The sequence below is a fragment of the Balearica regulorum genome, chromosome 14 (genome assembly GCF_011004875.1).
Source record: "Balearica regulorum gibbericeps isolate bBalReg1 chromosome 14, bBalReg1.pri, whole genome shotgun sequence".
Classification (NCBI taxonomy): Eukaryota; Metazoa; Chordata; class Aves; order Gruiformes; family Gruidae; genus Balearica; species Balearica regulorum.
The window spans coordinates 19,983,163-20,004,113 of NC_046197.1; the positions used below are offsets into that span (position 1 = coordinate 19,983,163).

General features: G+C 47.7%; 1 protein-coding gene across 1 annotated transcript in view; it reads right to left on the bottom strand.

Moving 5' to 3' along the window:
• Window positions 1–405: 405 nt before the first annotated feature.
• SEPTIN8 (septin 8) overlaps window positions 406–20,951 on the bottom strand; it is a 36,301-nt gene continuing 15,755 nt past the window's right edge. The window contains exons 2-10 of the mRNA XM_075766556.1: window positions 19,269–19,383; window positions 15,502–15,697; window positions 14,625–14,811; window positions 9,534–9,695; window positions 8,031–8,127; window positions 7,511–7,679; window positions 7,127–7,259; window positions 6,137–6,327; window positions 406–3,340 (exon numbers count right to left, since the gene is read on the bottom strand). Coding sequence (XP_075622671.1) covers window positions 3,337–3,340; window positions 6,137–6,327; window positions 7,127–7,259; window positions 7,511–7,679; window positions 8,031–8,127; window positions 9,534–9,695; window positions 14,625–14,811; window positions 15,502–15,697; window positions 19,269–19,383 — 1,254 coding nt within the window. The 3' untranslated portion in view covers window positions 406–3,336. The remainder of the gene's footprint in view (window positions 3,341–6,136; window positions 6,328–7,126; window positions 7,260–7,510; window positions 7,680–8,030; window positions 8,128–9,533; window positions 9,696–14,624; window positions 14,812–15,501; window positions 15,698–19,268; window positions 19,384–20,951) is intronic.

Genomic DNA, 20,951 nt, shown 5'->3' on the forward strand with positions numbered 1-20,951 from the left:
ATCAGGAAACTCTCACCCTCCATCTCTGCTCCCTTTTCATCCTGCCCTTAAATCGCCTCTTTGGGCATCATTACGTCAGCGAACCTGCAGGTAACGCTACCCCTCAGCCACCAGATCCCACAAAGCAGAAGTACAAACAAGCTTAACGGCCGCTTCTGCACAAAAAAGGATGGATTTGAATTAACACTTTAGAATTTCTCCCCAGATTACAAATGAGGTGCTTTTCAGCATACTGCACAATTAGCTAATTGTGAATTAATTAGCTAATTTTATCTTTGAATGTTCCTAATGGTCATAAGATGTCCTGTGACTGGTAAGCTCCCGGCCATTACACATAATTATTTCAACAGAGATCCACTAGATAACACAGAAAATCCACTGCTAAATAAATGACACCACAAAAACTCAAAATACACGTGAGATTTAATAAAAGAAACAAAAAAGTACAAAGTGAGTGGAAAGAACTGAAAGTCAAAAAAACTGAACGCCCAAGACATTTGGAATGATGAAGCGAAGGGATGCAGCACGGCCCGGGGGATGCTGCCCGCCCCAGGCAGGTCCCCGAGGTCCCCGTGCTCTGGGCCAACCACCCATCTCCCCCGGGCAGCACCCACCACCGCCAGACGTGAAGCCGACACAGCTCAGAGCCCCACAAAACACATTTTAAATTAGAAAGCAGACAACGTACATGATGGTAAATGTGTAAGTGATTAAAAAACAATGGATAGTTTTCCCCATTAATACCAACCTTTTACGGATAAATGTATAAAACAGCTGAAAGATGTGTAACTTCAGTTATTTCTGAAGGGTTTTTCTTTCACTTCTAGCCTACAAGATGTAAATCTTCGGACTGGAGCGAGATTAGCATCACTGTGCATTTGTAACTTGTTAAATAAAAACACAACACAGAACTACCCTATATACCACATACTTAAATCTTGTCTCAGCCAAAAGGAAAAATCAAGTACTAGAGAAAAAAAAAATAATGACAGAGTCCAATTGGGGAGATTATGATGTTGACTGCTCTAAAGAACAACTATGAGGAAAAGGTACGTCCATCACAACGTAAAGTCAACGTATATATAATCATCATCATCAAAATATTGTTACATACATTCTGAATGTCTTCATCAGAAAAAGCTGGAAATTTCTCCACAATGCCCATGGATTTGAAGGTTTTTACTCTTTCATTGTTGTCATCGTTATTTGTAACTACCTGTTATTATAGGAAAAAAGAATTGATCTCTGGGGAGCCAGGGCAGATGGAAATCATTTGCATAGATCTTGCCGGCTGCGGCACGAGCGGGAAAAAACTCTCGACTGAAACGCGATGGCGAGGCAGCAGCGTGCATAGCCACTATCAGCAGTTCTTGCTTTATCCCAGCCTTCGTAACGCTGGCCTTGAGAAGCAAAACAACGAACCAAATAGCACTACTTACTCCTGCAATTAGTGCACCGGAGTTTCTCGCATGAGCAAAAAAATCAAAGTCCTGCCCCTAATTTGCTACATGACTGGGCTGTAGCCAGTGGTGAGCTGAAATTGTCTTCTTGCATGTAACAATAGGTTGGGTTCCTTGTGTGTTTCTCTGAAAAAACCCACACACGAGCCCTTCTAACATTTGACAGTTACCCATTAAAATACATCTAACCTGGAGGCACAGCCTTAAAAATTAAATGTTCAACTTTCAGCAGAGGCCTAACAAGTGCACACAATTTTGACTCTGAAAAGTGACCTGTTCTAAAAGGTACCTGTGAGATCTTCGCGAGGTTCGTTCTCACACGCATCAACTAACACTGACATGATTTTCCACATATCTGTATAAAATGCCAATGTCCATATGAAAACAGTTTAACACCTGAGCATGTATTTAGAAGAAAAAAAATAAAGAGGAAAAAATCTGTTTTAATGGGATAAGGGAGTTCAAGAACCTCATTTTACAATCCAGCAAAAGGCTACCCTCAGACAGACCTGTAACAGCTCAGATGCGAGGCTGTGCGCCTCATCTGCAAGTCAAATAAGGAATTTGCTGACAGCTTAGCTTAAAGAGAAGTCTTTAAGGAAAAAAAAAAAATATATCAGAGAAGTCCTGAAACATTAATAACTAAAAAATGCACACATTCACAACTAACACTTAGCCAGCCAGTGTTTTAATAAACTCTAAAGACACTGTGTGGGGGTTAATATAAAATATTTGCTTTCTTTTAGCCTATTATCTGATGGATAGAATTGGGTCCAACTCTTTTTCCATGACAACATAGCTAGTAAGTCTCTATTCAGTTATTGTCCTGCCTTATCACACAGTGGTTTGAGTGGAAAAAAAGAATATTGATCCTAATTATTTCCCCAAGCTCGGTTGCCCAGGAAAACAAAGCTGTGATTTCTAGGCATTCGGAGCGTAAAAGGAAGCACCTTGTAAGAGGAATAGAGCCTATCGGCATAAATACGATGCATAGCTCAAGATCAGGGGATTCTCCTTTTTAGGCACATAATAAGTTTAAGGTTAAAGAGTAAAAGTAAAGATGACCACTTAAATAGTTTTTCCACAACAGTAAAATACACTGGTAAATGACAAGTGAAAAGTTACACAAATCCTGTAGTTCCACATTATACAACAAACTCTTATGAAAAATCTTTCTATATAAATGTTCTACTTTAGCAGTAAAGAAAATTCAAAACATTGTCCCATGAATTTTATTAACCACTCTCTCTCTCTCTTTTTATATATATATATATATATATATTATAAATGATGTAGAAAGTGTTTAGAGTAATTCAGGATTAAAATATATAATTACTGGAATGAGGGTTACTCAGACTAAACTTCCCAGGGCAGAAAGTCTAAGCATTGTGTTTTTCTACCCATTCTAAAAACTTATTCAAATTGAGACTTTTGTTAGAAAAATAAAAGTTTCGGCATTCTTCATACCACTCCTCACATTTATGCATGTACAGGGGAAGGTAGATGAGCCAATTTAAAAAAAAAAAAGTCTAGAAAGCAAGTATTTAGCTGGTGAGTAAGGTGAGTTCAGACAAACAGTTATGGTCACTTTATACATGGCTGTCAATCGCTGGGTTTAAACAAAACATCTTACTTTAGGGATTAGTTGACCTTGTTTAACAAAATGTACATGGTAAGGTGACTTCCTTAAAACCTCCTGATAAATTCTGTACAGATAACAGCGAGTCGTTACACTGCAACCACCGAAGATGCTCATTTTCTCTTTCACTTTGGTCCACTCACACAATGTTATGAGAAGGGTCACAGGGTGGGAAACTCAAGCAACTTAACACACGAAAGCACCAAGTCCACTCTGGGCCTGAAAGTCTGTGTGTGATTAACTGAAAGAAACAAAACATAAAAAAAAGCATGAATTAAATTTATGAAAATTAAACAAAAGCAAAGTGTAGCGAAATATGTTAAAAAACAAAAAGAGGAAGAAAAGGACAAACACATCTCACAGGTGAGAGCCACCCCGGCACGCTGAGCCCCTCGCCACAGAGCACGACCTGCTCGGCTGCCGCAAGCGCAAAAGAATCTCTGCACAAACACTTCCCCCCCGCCAACACCTGCAATAAGTTTTTACTTATTAAAGCTAAAAACGCTGTGTGGAAGTGGAAGACGATAAAAGGTTCAACTAGCTCTCCTAAAAATTGAAACCAAGAAAAAACACCCCTCCCCAAGCTCACGGTACATCCCCCAGCTCCTGCAAGGTCCCAACGCCTCGCCCAGAAACAAACCCAGGACGTGCCTCCACTCGCATCCCCGTGCCCTGGGACCGCGGGGGCTGTCCCGGCACCGATGCTCCCTGCATCCCGCTTCCCTCGCGCCACCTTGGCTGGGCACCTGCCCCCACGCAAGCCGAGCGTGAGCCCCCGGCTAACATTGCACCCAGCTCCTCGTTTACCAAAGCCAGGGGCTCAGCCTGAGCCGCTGCTCCCGGGGGAGGACACTGCCTGCTACCAGCCCCCAGATCCCAGCCGCCTGGAAAGATCTCGGTAAGAAAGCCGGCAAAGACATTCCTGCTGCTTGTTGGGGATACACAGAGCCAGTTAATGCCTGCATGGTCTGTGGGGTCAGCACCAACCCGACCGCCTGGGATGCGGCGGTGGGATGTGCGCCCCGACACACGGGTTTCACAAGACCCCCGGCTCCTTCTGAGGCCACCCAGACGAAGAGGGGGTCTGGGAATACAGGTCACTGGCAGGGCCAGGGGAATCACCTTCCTTTGAATTTATTACAAATTTCATTATCATGCTTGAGCAGAAACCCCCAAATACCACATTTTGAACTAGCTCACAGGTTTGGGGGGGAAAAAAAAAAAAATAAAAAAACCCCAAACCCCAATCCAAAGCCACTTCCTCTTCCTAATTTATTAATTCTATTCCCGGTGACAGCGCACCTCCTCTAGCCATGCTCGGGACCTGAAGAGAGCCCGCCCTGGCCCCAGCACCGTGCGGGAGTCCCCAGCACCGTGCGGGAGTCCCCAGCACCGTGCGGGAGTCCCCAGCACCGTGCGGGAGTCCCCAGCACGCAGAGCAGACTCTGTGGGTGCCCCTCAGCCCTTCGCACGCCTCCCGAGCTGCCTTCTCCCAGCCCCGCTTCTGACCGCAGACGGTTTCTAATCACCACCCAGAAGAGGAAGGGCGTCCGGACTCACATCTGCAGGTGGGCTAAAACCAGCAAAGCGCAGGAAACCTATTTCTCTCTCAGACAGACGGAGCAGAGGGGAAGCTGCAGCGTTTCCGCCTGGCCAGCGCACAGAGTACGTCGCCGTCGGAGCATCCCAGCCACCGGCATCGCTCACGCCAATTAACAGCGTGCAGCTCAGTGTGCTCACCTTCTTCAAAGCAGACCTGGGCCCCAGGCTGCCCCACTATCCAGCCCCTAATTCATGCGTGAGTTTAGCCGGAGTAAACTATTTTCAGCAAAATATTTTACAAACCATTTTGGACTCTGTGTGTGAGGTGGGACATGCCCGGAGCATGCCGAGAGGCGTGCAGTAGAATGCGCTTTGGTTTCATTTTCACACCAACGCATTTACATTCCAGGGAAATACGTTAAATAATACACACTTCCATAGGAAGGAACAAATTACTAGCGTGTGAGTACACAGAATGAGCTTCTTCATTGCTGCGGTTCACAGCAGAGAAATGACAGCACAAGATCTCATCAGCAACGTGAAGCCGAATGTCGTGCTGCCAAGAGCAAACTCGGATGTTGCTACTCTTGAAGTTCTTTTTTATTTTGCATCATTAAAAGGCTCAGAAGGCATTGCCACCAGCCTGCTCTGGATTTGACAGAATGCACTTCAGACTCTTAAGCTCCCTTCACGCAAGGTGAAGTACAAAAGTGCTGGAATAACAGAATTACCAGCTTCTACGATGGCGCTTCCCATTTTGCTCCCTATAGCCAGTGCTCCTTGAAGACTGGCTTGAATGGAGCAGGATCACCCCCATACACCTCTTCTTTTTAACCCGTTTGCCCCATTTCTGCTCTATCATTACACAACCAGGCAGCTGAAAGAGCATTATTTATACACCATCGCTCCACACTCTTGCTGGCTTCAGCAACGTCAATTAACTTGCAGCAAGCTAAGAATTCTGCCTTTAGGGGAAAAGAGCTCTCTCGTAATCAGAACTGTGTCTTGGAGCCCTAATGAATTTCCAATGCATCTTCACTCTAAGCTCTGCCTTGAAAAATACAGTAAGCGCACTCTCCAAGGAGAGCCCCAAGCCCACAGATCACAGTGAGGTAGAGCATGACAGGGGACCTCCTCTGCAAGACATTATGACTGTGTCAAGATCGGCCCCACTCCTCTCACTGGGGAGAGGACGCAGCTTATTTCCAGTCACCTTCCCGTCTGTCTCCAGGAGCAGACGGCTCACGGGATCACTTGAGGCAAGGGCAAACCCTGCAGGACTCGCAGCCTTCAGACAACGGCCTCGAACTGTGGATCCCTCCCACCTGCCGCTTCCCCAGGGCTTTAGGCAAAGAGTTCAGAAGGGCAGGAATTAGGATTCCAAAATCCCCTTTTCCATTTGCCCTCCAAGCAACTGCACAAACATTAAAGCATCTAAGCAGACACCCAGCTTCCCGGTGGCAGAGGAGAACAAGACTCGAGCCCAGTCACTTACTTTTTCTTGTCTTTGTCCTTCTTCAGCGGCTGCTGTGAGGTAGCCTGCAAGGATTGGGACTGCAAGGTTTCCACCGCTACTTTCCGCCTGTTGAAGGCGTTCATCTCTTCCTCCAGCTCCCTCCTCTTCTCCTCCACCTTCCTTTTCTCTTCCTGGTGTATCCTTTTTAAGTGCTCAAATTTCTCATGCAGCTGGGAGGAGACAGACCCTCTGAGCATCGCATCCGGCACAGCGCCAGGCTGCGCTCCCTCTGCCCCACTCCCCCCGGAGCCGCACAAATCCCCACCACCCTACAGAGACCGAGCATCTGGCAGGGTACGGCAGTGCCCCTGCAGCGCGCAAGCCCCTCGGCAGAGCTGACCTCTGGGCAGTCACAGCCTCTTCACCAAAAGCAGGGGAGACAATAAATTCAGCTCTGCCTGACACCACGTATCAAACCAGGAGAAAGCGTGAGCCCTGGATACGTGCCCTGAGGGTCTCAGCTCAGTCTGCAGCCTTGTAAAGGGGGTTGTGGGCATCGTGGACTCTTGTTCCTCACTAGCTTTGAGGATGGTCCATTTATTTCCTCCCCAGTCACGGCAGCTGCCCGTGGCCTCACACCAGTGACCTGGGGGACTCCAGCCCAGCTGCCCCCTTCGCTCTGCTGTCCAGCGAGCCTCCGGGGTGAAGTCTACCTGGGGCGGACGCTCACCAAAACATCCTGCGTTGCCCTTCACTCACCAAGCAGCAGCCGAGTCTCCTACGCGCTGCACAGGACAGGCAAGACTGTTGTTTGTGAGGCACCTAAACCTGCCATACTGTTTTAAAAACATTACCCAGTTCCTCTGAGTGGAGGAAGGTGTGTGTGTCTGTGTGCACACGTGTGTGTGCTTTGGCTGGTGAGGTCTGCTTAAAAGCCGCATGTGCTTTCCAGGATTCACACGTTGCCCAGACCCAGATCCTATGCTGGCTGTATTTTGGGCTCCTCTCACAGGTTTCTGGCACACCCACCTCTCTCTCCTTCTCCTTCAGCTCTGCCTCCGTCTCCTTGACTTTGTTAACAAACATTTGTCTCATTTCTTCCTCTTTCTTCTGGAGCTCACCCAAGAACTCTTTCCTCTTGGTCTCGTACGTTTCTTGGAGGCTGGGGAAGAAAGCAAACGAAATCCAGACTCTTAGGACACCAATGAGTTAGTGATGGGGAAACGCACGCCTGTGTGTTGCTGAAAGACAAACAGGCAGGGAAGGGAATGCCAAAGTCGGCTGCAAAGTTCAAACCCAGTGCTGATATTTTCCAGCCCACCATTGTGGATACCACCTCCACACCTCCCATTTTTTGGGGTGTCATTACCAAACTATTGCTCTAGACTGATGCCAGACATGAAGGCTGCTCACCTGAAGGGCTGGCTGTCTGGATCTGTGTCCTTGAACCCCATCTCTTCCAGTTTGCACCTCCGGTACAGCTCGTAGTGGCGGGTGTGAGTCTGCTCCCGAAGATCCTCCATGTTCACTCGAATCAGCATTTCCCGCAGTTTCACGAAGTCGCAGTGACTTTCATTCTCCACTGACGTAAGCAATGGGAGACGTCAGCAGACCGCAGGCATGGCAGGGCAGCCCAAACACCCACAGACATTCACTCCAGAGCCTCCCCTCCCAGGCGCCTCTACCTGTTGTCCCACACAGGACACAACACAGCCCCTTGGACGAGGATATTCCCATCGACCATTACTACCTGCTGATAGGAACGGGAATTCAAAGGAAAGATCGTCCAACCCACAAAAGGCTGCACAGGACGTTTCTGCACCATTTAGCACCTTCGTGCACACGCACTGGCAGGAGGGCAGAGCTGGAGAGGGTGCTGGTGTGCGCACGCACAAGGGAGGTTTGTGGCGGGCAGCTGGCTCCCAGCCCTTACCTTGCACCACTCCCCACGGGTACTGCCGAGCTCTCACCAGCTTGTTCCCGACTTTCACCTCCTCCGTGCTGCCGACCACAGCAAAGGGCAGATGAGCCTGAAACAGAGCCAAGGCCAGGGACTCAGGGCATGGGCTAACCCCGCAGAGATCCTCCTGACCAGTGGGTCCCCCTCACCCAGGCACAGGATCTACTTCAAAAAGTCCTTCCTCTGCAGCTAGCAGTCTCCAATACTCAGAGCAGCCTCTACTATGAGCTGGGATACTACAACAGAGAGCAGCGTAGGGCCGTAGCACAGCTTACTAGCAATGCTGGCTGCACTGAGCTAGACAGGGAAATATTGTAGGAACACCATGATCATTACTGAGCTCCCTCTGCCCGTGTATCAGGTTGTTCTTGCAGCTGTAGTCTCTCCGCACGCCAAGAGCGGGCACTCCCTGCCTTGCAGAAAGCACAAGCAAAGACATCCGTAAAGAAGCTTTGGCACAGCAGTTTGTGTGTGGGCACGGCAGGGGACACGTGCAGGATACAACATGTGCTCGTTGCTCGCCAAGTCTGCAAAGCATCGAGCGCAGTACAGAAACAGGGCACCGTCCTCAGGCACTGCAGGAGAGGAGCCACGGAGCAGGCGCTTCAGTAGGACAAGGTTGACAGAATCCTTCACATTTAAGAAGAAATGGATCCAGAGGTGTGGAATTGGTAGAGAAGTGGCCAAAAATATTTTTTTTTTTTTTCCTCCAATGCACACAGCTTACAATTATTTTAAAAAGAGTGCATCCTCCAAATTTTTCATGAATTCAGCAAAAAAGAACTAAAGAACTATTATAGTTAAAACACATATCTAGTTGAGCCAGGAATCAACTGTCTACTGAAATAAAAAAAAAAAGAAAGCAGGGAAGACAAAGCATTTAATCAGAGACAGCTATGCAGGAAAGTGATGAAAAAGCTACTTTTTATTTAAAAGATTAACATGGAAACATTTCAGCTGTTTCTACTGCAATAGCTGCACTCTGATTTGGGAGACAGGAAACTTGGAAGTGTTTTGCATATGCTTCAGCCACATCTGAATTTGATCTTGGGATTTCAAAAAAGACAAAATAGAGTCTTTTTTATTTTAAATTGGGTTTTCTCTGCTTAGTCTCCTTAAGTCAGAAGGCTAATGTAAATCTTAACTGTAAAATTTGTATTCAAAGTTTCTCTCTCCTCAAATGAAAAGTAGCCTAAAAGCAGACAGAATGAATTTTGAAGAAAATATTTTTCAAAAATTCAATAAAACAAATTTTAGAACTGAGTTTCTCCAGAGAGCCCACAGATTAAATAAGAGCCACATTTTAATTAATTCTGTACGCAACAGCCTTAGGCGTCTGTCAGATCTACAGCTCAACTTTCAAACAGCTTTTAGCGTCTGGACAATCCGAATGAAATTTGCCCTTCAAGTGCGTTTTTGTGCAGCAGTTTAATTTGTCACAACTCTGGAGGCAATGCGATTGGCAGCGCTACTCACGTTCATCACAGAGTTGATCTCGGCAACTGCTTCGTCGTCTGTGGGGAACTGATAAATCTGCACGCCATTGCTGACCAGCTCGCTCATGATCTTTATCTTGAACTTGTGCAACTCGCTCTTGGAGATGGTGTCTGCTTTGGCAATAATCGGGATGATGTTCACCTACAGCAGATGGAAAGAAGGAAAAACAACTGGATGAGAATCAGTCAGGCAAAGCAGCTCTGTCGGGAGCATGGGTGCCCGCGGGGTGACCTGGGTCCTGCCCCGATGGCTGCTTTACATTTCATATAACCACAAAGGTGCTACGTTTTGCATGCGAGCTGCAGCACAAGCCCAGCTGAACGCTAGAGGGAAGAGTTTTCCAGGACTAATTTGGCTACAAGGCTTCTAGATAAACCGAAGACAAACATCCTGCAATAAATACACAACGAGCAGATCAAAGCCGCTGCTCTCACCTATGTATTTTGTTACACGCCTCGAGGGAGGCAGAGACAGCGTAACTGTCACGTCTTGAGTTATCACCTGTCCGCTTCTGGCTGTGCTGACAGGCCGTTTCAGAAGACAAGCGCAAGGATGAAACACTGCAGCAAGCTGCTGCGAAGCCTCCCCAAGCTGAAACAGAAGGAGCAGGGACTGCTCAGACACTTTTGCAGCAGCTGCGGATCCTTTCTGAGGACTCCCTGAGCCTCTCCGAAAGGATCACAACTCGGGCGTGCCGTGCGGATTACATGGACCGCCTGGGAAAGGTGCAGGGTGCCGCACAGCGGATCAGAGATTTGTTTTCATCCTCTTTTTGCTCAGCTTTGCTTCCATATCAGCAGTCACCGACCACAACACACCGTGCAGCTTCACCAGCCCCCCCTGTGCCCAGCACCCACGAAGATCTAAAGCCAGTGAGGGCCACATCCCCCATCCTTCAGGAGGGATGTGGTTCGCTATGACCCCGTGCTCAGGAGAGCTACAGCAGGGCAGGATCTGTCACAGGAACCTCTATTAGATAACGCTGCTCTACCCAGAAAAGCCAAGTGCAATACTGCAAACCACTGCTTAAACAAACGACAACAACACTCGTCTGTCTGAACAGCAGCCAAATTCACAGCAGTAAAACACAAGAATTCAGACAAATGAGGGGAAAGTCTGATTTACCATCTAACATTTCCCAACAGCTTTCTGTCCTACAGAGCAGAAATTCATAGCAGCCATTTGGTCTCCAATGGGTGCCCATTAAAATAAATGACCTTGCTTTCCCAGCTCAAGTTCTCTTTGTAGCTCAACGTTTTTTCCATACTTCTTGTTTTTCCTGCCCCCTCTGGTTTAGCACTCACTAAATACAAGAGGATTTACTCACTCCAAAAGAAAATCATCTTAATTTGCTCATTGCAAATTTATCTCAGAGGATAAATTCCTTCTTTTTCTCAGCCACTGATGTGGCCTCTTTTACCAAGGACCACAAACCCGTACAGAACAAGGTCTGCTGCTCACTCCACTCCTCAGCAGGTCAATGTCCTCATTACAAAGATAAAAAGGGCCATGACCACAGCTGGGTGCCTCGCTGACCTGCTAAGAGCAGGATCCGCCATCTCCCTCAGAAAAAGGGTGAGCTCAGGGCTCAAGTACCCCCCCCCAGGAGTGGTATCTGTGAGGGGAAGGCACTGCCAGGGAGCTGCTGTGTGCAGCAGCACACCAACAAACCAGCAAAAGAGGTGATTTTAGTCCATTTTCAGTTGGCCTAAGCAATTCTCCCCTCTTCTTCCAAGGAGGTGCAGAGCCTGGAGCTTGGCACGGCTTTCCCAGCAGCCGAAGACAGGCTCTGTGGTCACAGCTGCTGCCCCGGCAGGACTCGGACAAGGTGCAAATCGAGGTTGGTTCAAGTCCCCTCCAACCAGGTTCCTCATGCTTTGAAAAGGCAACTCAGCCGGCACCTGCTGTCACAGAGGTCAACACCCAAAAGGGTTTTACAAGTTGTTGTATTTCCAGTAATCAATAGCCAACATCAATACCGTGAAGTCCTAGAAATGGCGTTTGGGTGTATCTCCCTCATTTCTCTTCTTCCCCTGTGAGTTCCTTAAGTTTTTTAAGTTATTACTGTTTTTATTATGATTTCATAATAAATTCAGACAAGGCAGTGAACTGGCATGCACACACATAGAATGCACCTCCTTCCCAAGTCATTCTGACCACAGAGTTATTTCTCATCTCCGAAAATAAAACTTACAAGAATGTGCTGAAAGAGGTCAACTGGTAGAAAATAATTTTGCTAACATAATAAGGTTTTGTGCATTTTCACCCTGTGAAATACAGCTGGATTTTTCCCCATCTCCAAAGTGTTCCTGAACACAAGTTCCAGTAAAGCCAACAGGCAAATCCTACCTCGAAAACCAAACAGCAGAGGCACAAACCGACCCGAAGCATCTCCACTGGCCAGTGACCCGCCCAGGATGCGTCAGCTCACGAAGGGCGAGCAATTAGCCACAGCTCGTAAACAGCACACGCTGACTGGAAACCAGCCAGGGACACCAAGCAGGCAGCCCCGGGATGCCCATGGCCGCACACAGCTCTGCCGGCACTGTCCGGGGCAGGGCTGCGCTTTAAATCGATAAATCTCCTTCTCATCTGATACAGATGCAATTTTATTTATTTTATTTATTTATCTCCTCCTTTCCCCAGGTTAAATCCAATGGAAAGCCAACCCCTGCCAGGTCATATGTGCTTCCCACCTCCCAGCCAGCCACATTTCATCTACCTAAAACCACTTCTGAAGATGCTTCTAGCTCTCTGGCTGTAATTAAATACCCCAGACAACAGCTGGCCATGAGCTCAGCCAAACAAGCACTGTATTACAGTACAAGGAAAGAGTTTGTTTACCAGACAGCTTTACCCAGAAGGGATTCTGTAAACTTTACGCTAAAAGCAAGATTCATTCTTGAAATTGTCGCACAGATTCAAAAGCCTGCCCAACACCCGATGCCATGTCAACGGTGTGCTAAAGCGAAGGTGTAACTGAGCCAGGTTCCTACAAACCCCGTGTTAAACTAGTCTGAGAGCCTGAGCCAGCAGAGCACACAGCAAAGTGTCGCCTCCGGTACACCTCCTGTTTCCATGGGCTCCACTCTTCAACTGTAAAGTAGGGGCCACCAGCCACGTAAAGCCTTCCCAAGGGAAAGTCAGGTTCAGGTGTGCTTGCACGACTGTGGACGTGAGTCAGTGCACGTCACTCCTCTGCTTAGCTACGGTAACCACTCACTGTTACCAGTCTGGAGCGGACAGAAAGCTGCCTGGGGTTTGCTGACACCCCACTTCACCCTGCGCACGTGCCAGCCCCCGGGCACAAGTGGTTGACATGTACTAGAAAGGGGCACAGCACTGTCACACACAAATCTTTGAGGAGTGCCTGGAAAGCACCTTGATGTCCTGAGATGACACTGATGCAGAAATACAACATAAACTCCTGACACCCAGAAAATATCAATGGTCTCTACTTGCTTATTCATTTCCACGTGCATGCTTTGCAAAGCCACCACACGATGAAATCCAAGATATTCTCAGGCTGTGGTAGGAAGAAAGATGAGCGTAAAGGGATAAATAGTCCTCTCTGAAGTCATTTTAAGTGGAAGTTTAGAAGTATAAAAAGCTTGTGTGCACACGAAGTTCCCATCTCTGCACAAGTACAAAGGATTTATTTTGGTACTACTCAAGGACCACATTAAAGGCAGCCACGGGGAGATGTGAAAAGTAGGGAATGCAGAAGGAAGAGAAAAGCTTTGTGGGACCACCAGCGCCAAGGGGAATCGTGCAACAGCTTTCCTCCAAACATATTTCTGGGAACACGTAATGCTGGCACAGGCCCAAGAGACAAGAGTTTATTAAGGGAAAGTTTTCAGATTCCTGATGAAGGCAGTGTAACAGCCACCACGGTTACACCCCACTGCAATGGGAAGGCAGCGCCTGCTCTGGAGTGGGGCCAAGGAAAAGCAGACCAACAGCCCCGGGTGGCAAGGGCAAACAGCAGGGACCCGGCGAGGGGGAACTCTACCCACCAGGGAAGTCAGATAGACCTGCACCTGGACAACAGCCAGAGAAGAAAGCATTCCCTAAATGTAATCCAGGGCATCCTGGGGTACTGCAGGGTCCCAACTGCCTCACCTGCCCCTCTGCAGACTGATCAGCATCTGCCATCTGAAAGGAACCACCTTGCTGCTAAAATACTGCTCTGAAAAGACAGGAAATTCTTGCTAAGAAAAGAGATGCTGCTGACAGCAGTGACCTTTGATGCCTCCTGCAGCTCCCTGGAAGCCAGCTGGAACAACCAGAAGTGTGTCAGGAACCTTCTCCAAGCTGCAGGAATATCAGCGGTAGCCAGTTCAGTGACCCACCGCCCCCCGAGGCAGTAGCAGCTTACGCACAAAGCAGCAACCCCCCAGCTAGACCCTCTCATGACCCACTTTTAAGATTCCTATGACCTTGAGAGTTTCTCACCATATTTACATTTTCATCAGATATTGTGATTTGCTGTCTAGGTCATCTGGCACTACCAGCACCAACAGCTCACGTACTCCCTGTGTGCCGGCGTGCACAGCCAACGCTTCTCTTCAGCCCTTGCTTCCTCTGTACTGATCACACCTTAGGACATCTACAATTTTGGTTCCTCTCAGTCCCTCTGTTCCTGGTGACAGGTCAGGACAGCAGAGGTGGCCCCACAGTTTCCACAGTTCAACTGCAGGAGCTGGAACACATCCTTACCTGCACACCTGTAAAGAATTGCTAATAAAGATGCAGCTGATAGCTTTGATAAACACGAACTAATCTGGGTAAGATTCTTACAGCAATGGACACTCTAGACTTCACACAGCTAGCTGGAAAACAGGTTTTTCACCTGACTTTTTTCAGGAAAGCCAGTAAGAAAAAAAGCACAGGACCTAGCAACCCACCAGGGCAGGTGAAGTTCTACCAGAGTCCTAAATATGGCTCAGCTAATGTGCAGGAAGGACTCCAGCGCTTACACAGAAGGAACAAATCCTCCCACATGACAATCAATATTAACAGAAGCATCACCACTTCCAGAAAGAGGGACCATGGTCTCCAACCCCTTACCTTGCTATCCAGCTTCTTCATTGTCACCAGGTCTAAGGACTTGAGCGAGTGCCCGGTCGGGGTGATGAAGTACAGGCAGACGTGAATCCTCGTGTCATGGTAGTTGAAGAGAGATCGGCGGATTTTCAGCTCTTCTTGCAAATAATTTTCAAACTGCGTATCAATGTACTCAACTATTGGCCTGTAACTAAAACCATACCATTAGCAACCCAGATACTGGCGCTCAAAATTAAACAGTTTGAAGGCTTAAGGAGTTCTCCTCGACATAGCATGGTATCATTTAAAAAGTAGTTATAAGACTCAAACAATTTAGCCTTACAACAGGAAAAGCATGGCATTTACACACAGACCTTATAATCCAAAGGTTGCTGGAGTGTCCTGAGGCTGCACTGCAGTCTAAGGACAGTGAAGCACGGAAAGATGACTACTTCCAGAGATAAAACTTTGCCAAGATCTCGGGGCTGAGCCACCTGGCTGTAGCAATGCAACATGACCAAGGAGAGACCTTGGAGTCCCAGAAAGCCTTTACCTGGGGCTTGAGCAAGATGTCTGTGTAATTAAATGAGACAGGTCCAGAGACACCAATCACTGCCAGAACAGATAATTCCCAACCCTGCACTGAGGACAGCTCGTCAACTGCTCACACTCCTGGAGAACACCATTCTCTACTGGAAAGACCTCATATGACATCTCTTTTTGGGTCCTCACCCAACTCCCCCCTACACTCAGACCCCGAACCAGAGCCACTGCAGGGAGCTATTCCATTAACAGCAACACAGACACCTCTGCTGCAACACTGCAAGCAGGACTGCAGGCAGTTCACATCTAAACATCAGAGCCAAGCCCAGAAATGCCAAGCAGATGGCACGAGACCTGCCTTTCATCTTTATTTATCTGATCCCCAAATCCAACCGCATCCACAATCGTTAGCTTCAGGTGGACATTGCTCTCCTGCAGGTCGTAGGTCCGTGGCCGCAAGCGAACTGCGCTCTCATAGTGACTGGCTTCCTCGGTCTCAAACGTGGTATTGAAGAGGGTATTCATTAGTGTGGATTTCCCAATGCCAGTCTCACCTAGGAAGGAGAAATCATCAGTTCACTGCAGCATGAATTTGTCACAGGTACTTCAAAGAACAGTAAATACAGAGGAGAACTAAATTATACTGTGAAAGGTTACTACAAATTGCTTGTGGACAGACATATAATTGTCAGAAAGGTAACTGCATTCTTGAAGGCCACCAGTGCTTAATGCAAAGCTGACACAGAGCGCTTTGGTCTCATCTCCCCAGCGAGGGCCATACAGCACAGCGAAACACACTCTCTTCCCTTCCATGTGCCCTGACTTTGCTCGGGATCCTGCACCAGAGAAGCTAGGGAGAGTAAAGTTTTAGTAGTCTTTTGGGTCTTCAGATAAGAAGGAGTAAAACTCAGCTGCTCCCACTGACAAGGACTGTTCGGGTCAGTTGTTGGCTGTCCCAAACGCAGCGATAGCTCCAGGTAACACTGCAGGTCCGCACAAAGCAATGGGTGTTCAGTGTGCCACGGAGGGGACAGGGAAGTCTGACAGTGAGGTTTCTTCTCGCTCCTTCCTGTGAGATTCCCAACTTTAACAGACTTCTTTACTGCTTTCTCTCTTGGCTTTATCTAGCCATTAAAGTCTCTAGGGACCTCTCTTTTTTTTTTTTTTTTTTTGAGAGTGGAGACCCCTGTGAGGAGGGAATCTGGGTGCCTATTTCAATGCGGAGAAACAGGAAGGCAGCTCCAGACCTGCTAGGACTACTTGCCACCAGACTGAAAAACTCTTCACAGCAGAAAAGATGCTGGATGAAGGTTTCACGATTTCACTGTGCAGCTGAACTTTGGTCTGCCTGGAAGCCTTAAAGCACCTTGTCCCTCTTCCACAGCCTCAACCCTGTAGCACCACATGTCCCATTAATAACTCTGAGAGGACTAAAGCCCATTCTGCTGTAACCCTTTCCCCCTCCATCCACACAGCAGCTACACCAGAGTCAGCTCTGGGGCTCTTTTACTCTCCCCTCTGAAGAGCACCGCAAGCTCAGCACAAGGCACCCAGTGAGCTGCTGAGATCTGGCTTGGTACACGCAAACTGTCCAAGACGGTCCCGCTCTGCACAGACACATCACAGACAGCAAGTCTGTGCTTTGAGATGATGGGGCCACCTGTGCAATAGAATTGGCCAAACTGGAGGAAATAAGCAGCAAACTCTTCCGTCATATCAGACATGAGCTTCCACAGGCATCCAAACAATCTCAGCAAGACAGCAGCTGTCTGACAGAGCAAGAGGTGCTGCTCTGCCCTGAAGAGCTCCAGCTGCACAGGGAGATCTTGCAACCCAGCCTGGATGATGGCATTTGCAATGCAGCCAGTTTCATCTCATATTGCTCTTGATTTCTGGAGTTTCCCTTTAGTATTTCTGCTTCCTTAAAGGCTGCCCTTTTGCCCCATGATTCTTCATGCAGAGGAAGAGAACATGGAGTCAAGAGAGGATGGCAGAGAAACTTGGTATGGAGAGAATAGTTCTTGGAGAATCAATAGGGGTAAGATTAGGAGAATTTTCCCATCTGTAGCCCCCCTGTTCCAACAGCCATTGAAGGACACCTGGGATGCATCACAAACCAAGCTCCATCCCAGAATATTTGGCTCACAGGCTGTCTGTGAGCCAGAAAGGCTTTGAACTGCTGCTCCTGGTAACTAAATGAGACTCTGATATTTTCCAGATTGGCCTACAAGGGGCCCCATGTAAACTCCTCGCTCACGACACGCAGCCCTGTTGGCCAAGGGAGCGAAGAGAGGCAAAATCCAAGGACCTGGCCTTCTGCTCCCTGCTGACTTCCCAGGCAGTCCATCGTGCTGCACCTTGGCATAGACAGCCGCTGCTTCTACTGAGCACAGCCCCTCTCGCTGAACCCAGCCGCTGCCGAGGAGCACTACAGCGGACGCGCCGATGGGAGAGCAAGTTTCTGCTCGAGGGAGGTGCCGTGCCTGCTGCTGCCAAGGGGTTTGGGCTTTTTCCTTCTTCAAGCACAGCCATAAATACCACATGGTGCTCAGGATAGGGCAGAGGTACATGCTGCTTCCTACCAGCTGTGGTTAAGAGTTGTGCAAGGAAATAAAACCAGCCTGATGCTCTAGATTAATCTGAAAGTCATATGGACAACTTATTACTGATGCAAGCCACATTCTCCTGTTCAGTTGTGGGCACAGCTGGGAGCAGGAACTGGCAACCAGGGTTAAAGACTTTTTTCCTCTTGTTGGGAAACCCTCCCCCCAAAAAAAAACCAACCAAAAAAAACCCCAACCAACCAAAAAAAGCAGCAATTTTTTCCACTGTGTCACAAACGGTATGGCTGGATGAGAATGCAGGAGTATCCATTCAGGTGTCCCCAAGAACAACGCTAATTAAGAACATATTGTCCTCTGCTGCAATTACCCTTCTGCTAAGGAACAAGCCTATGAAGTTTGACTGATTTCAGCCATGCTTTTTACTTGTGGTTTGGATATGCACGAGTGCCTTAGGTATGGCACAAGAACCTTGTGCAAGTTGTGAGGGTTTCACTGCACAGTCTGTACAAAGCCATATTCTCTTTGGGCAGATTGAGGGCCAGGCAGGGAGCTGCTGTCTCTGGATGTATTTCTGCTGATCTAGCAGGTTACAGTACTTCAGACCTCACACACAGTACAAGAGCCAGCCAAAGTAAAAATAATGCTCGTCTCATCACTGGGAGGAATTGGTTTCTAGTACTCTAGCCAGCATCGCCTGCTAGATCGCATCAATACCAAAATTAAAACCCAAGAATACAATGAAGTTATTTTAAAGTCAGTCTCTCATGCCTGCTCACAATATTCAAGATAAATTCTTTACAATCAATAAAGACAGGAACACTCCCTCTCCCTTTCCTAGCACAGAGACAGCCATGCTTCAAGCCCTTTGACTCACCCTGGGAAAGCATCAGCCAGGCACAGCTCAGACACAAACCTCTTATCCCTAGCTTTGGGGTGCAGGCTCACACTCAGAAATGACTGAGTTATCACCAGCAGCTCTCAGGTAACACACGGTGCATCTGACTGCATCTACTTGGACACCGTCTTCACTGAGAAGCTGCTCATGCCAGCCACCCATTTGCAAATGGAAACATTAAACTTGCCACGACAGTCTTCCCTATTGCAAAGCTACTGCAGCGGAGGAGATGAGCGTCACCTCACTGATTACGGAAATTCTTCTGTTTGACGCACGAGGCTCAGGGACTTGGTCCTCCCTGCCGCTCGCTGCGGCTCCTGCATCGGTAGCTCAGCTCAATGCAGAGCTCGACAGCCCCACACCTGTTTCCTCCCCCACCAAAGGCAGAAAGTTGATATCTTAAAGCATTTTCCAAAAACTATTTCTAATTTTGGGTAATGAGTCTCCAACAGTCACTTGTGAAAGTCACAACTCAGAAGCATCAAACTCCAGAGACCTCAAGTTCGCTGAAATTAAACAACTTTTTTAAAAAGTTAGGCATTTCTGACTTGCTTAAAGTCACTGCCGAGGCCCATGGCGCAGCAGGACACACAATAAATAAATAAATCCTGGTCCCAACCTCACCGCGCCGCCAGCCCATGTCTGTTTGCAGAGGACTGTGCTCACCCACACAGAGGATGTTGAAGCTGAAGCCTTGTGTGACAGACTTGCTGACCAGCTGATCGGGGAGGCTGTCGAAGCCGACATGGCCCCCCAGGGAAAGGTTCCTCTTCTCTTCATTCTGGTAGGGAGAAGAAATCAGATTAGCAGAACTGCACAGAGATGGCAAATCAGAGACACAAGAGGAACCACCAAGCCCAAGAAATAACCATCCCGCCGGGCACTGCATAGCCACCGACACAAACCCTAATGCTGCCCACAAGAGCTTCTATTTTGGCACACGACAACTCAAACCCTCCGACAGCCACCATCAACAGAAAAGAGGTAGAAAACACTGATCTTCATGGGAAATTGGGAGAACTAAGCTACAAAGAAAAGAAAACACTAGCATGAGCTCCAACTACATGCAGCTGGGAGACATTAGCAAAAGAAAACCCACCACTGTGTGTTTTAGCACTCATTTTGCCTCATCTTTTTTTATTTTATTTTCTTAAACCCTCCAGCACTGAATTCAGCTAGACAGACTCTGCATTCCTCTCCTCCACAAGTACTTTTTTTTTTTTTCCCTTTGCTCTTGCCATAAGCAGTGTGGTTTTGTTCACTCACACATCCAGGGGTGCTGGTCGCACAGGCGGGGTGAGGAACCCTCTTGCTTTACCATCTGTGACCACACAGTTTTCCACCATTTCTCTGCTGTTCCTCTTCCTGCCTCCCCCATATGCACTTTGTTCTCCCTTCTGTCTCCTCCCTCCCCCAGAGGAAGACTATGCTGATCACCTGTAGGAAGCTTTGCTTCGAAAGCAAGACAATAAACATCTGAGGAAACAACAGGTCCATGCCCTGTGTTAGATAAAAAGGCAGCTCGGATCAGCTATAATTCCAGAACAGAGGATTTGACAGAAGGGTCATTTCTGTTTCTAGTGGTTAAGAACAGCAGAGTTTGGATTTGCACAGGTATTTCAACAGATGTTGCCACCTCTCTACACAGCTGAGCGACGCTGCCCGAGCCCACTGCCCATACCGCCTCTCAAGCACTCTTCTCCTTCCATGGAGAAGCAAGGACACATGATTTCAGAGCAGGATTCATTCACCCTCACAGTTCCTTTGGTAAATGAGTCTATTTTTCTTAATCACCAGCACACTGTGGAAGATCAGGATGGAAAAAGCGTCTGGCTCGGGTTCTTCTGTCCGTCCCTGACAATTTGGGCTTAATGCCCCAGCACTAAGACTGCAAGGCAAGAGCATACCCTGAGAAGAGCCTTAGCAGGCTGTCAAACTTTAAATTAACTCAAGCGGAAAATAAAAGAAATGGCATGATAAGCCTTGTGTGTTGCTCTACGTCTGCAACAAGATTGCTAAACAAAACACCAACCTTTGTTCAACTGCATCTTGACTCAAAGCTCCCTTTAATTCTGCCTTTGGTAGAACAAATATTCTCAGCTTTGTAAAATAATCCATTTAAATCACAAGAACAACTTGTGAACAGCTGAAGCAGCTCCTATGTCTCATGTACAAACCTTCTGGCTGTCCTGGTTAGTATTTGTTACCAATTTCCAGATAATTTTAGCCCAGTGCTCTCCCAAGGGACTCCCTGGACACAAACACAACCGCATCATAGCTGGACTCCTGCGATCAATTCTGCTTCATCCCATCACAATCGATTGTGCTCACTAACTAAGCGGAAATAGC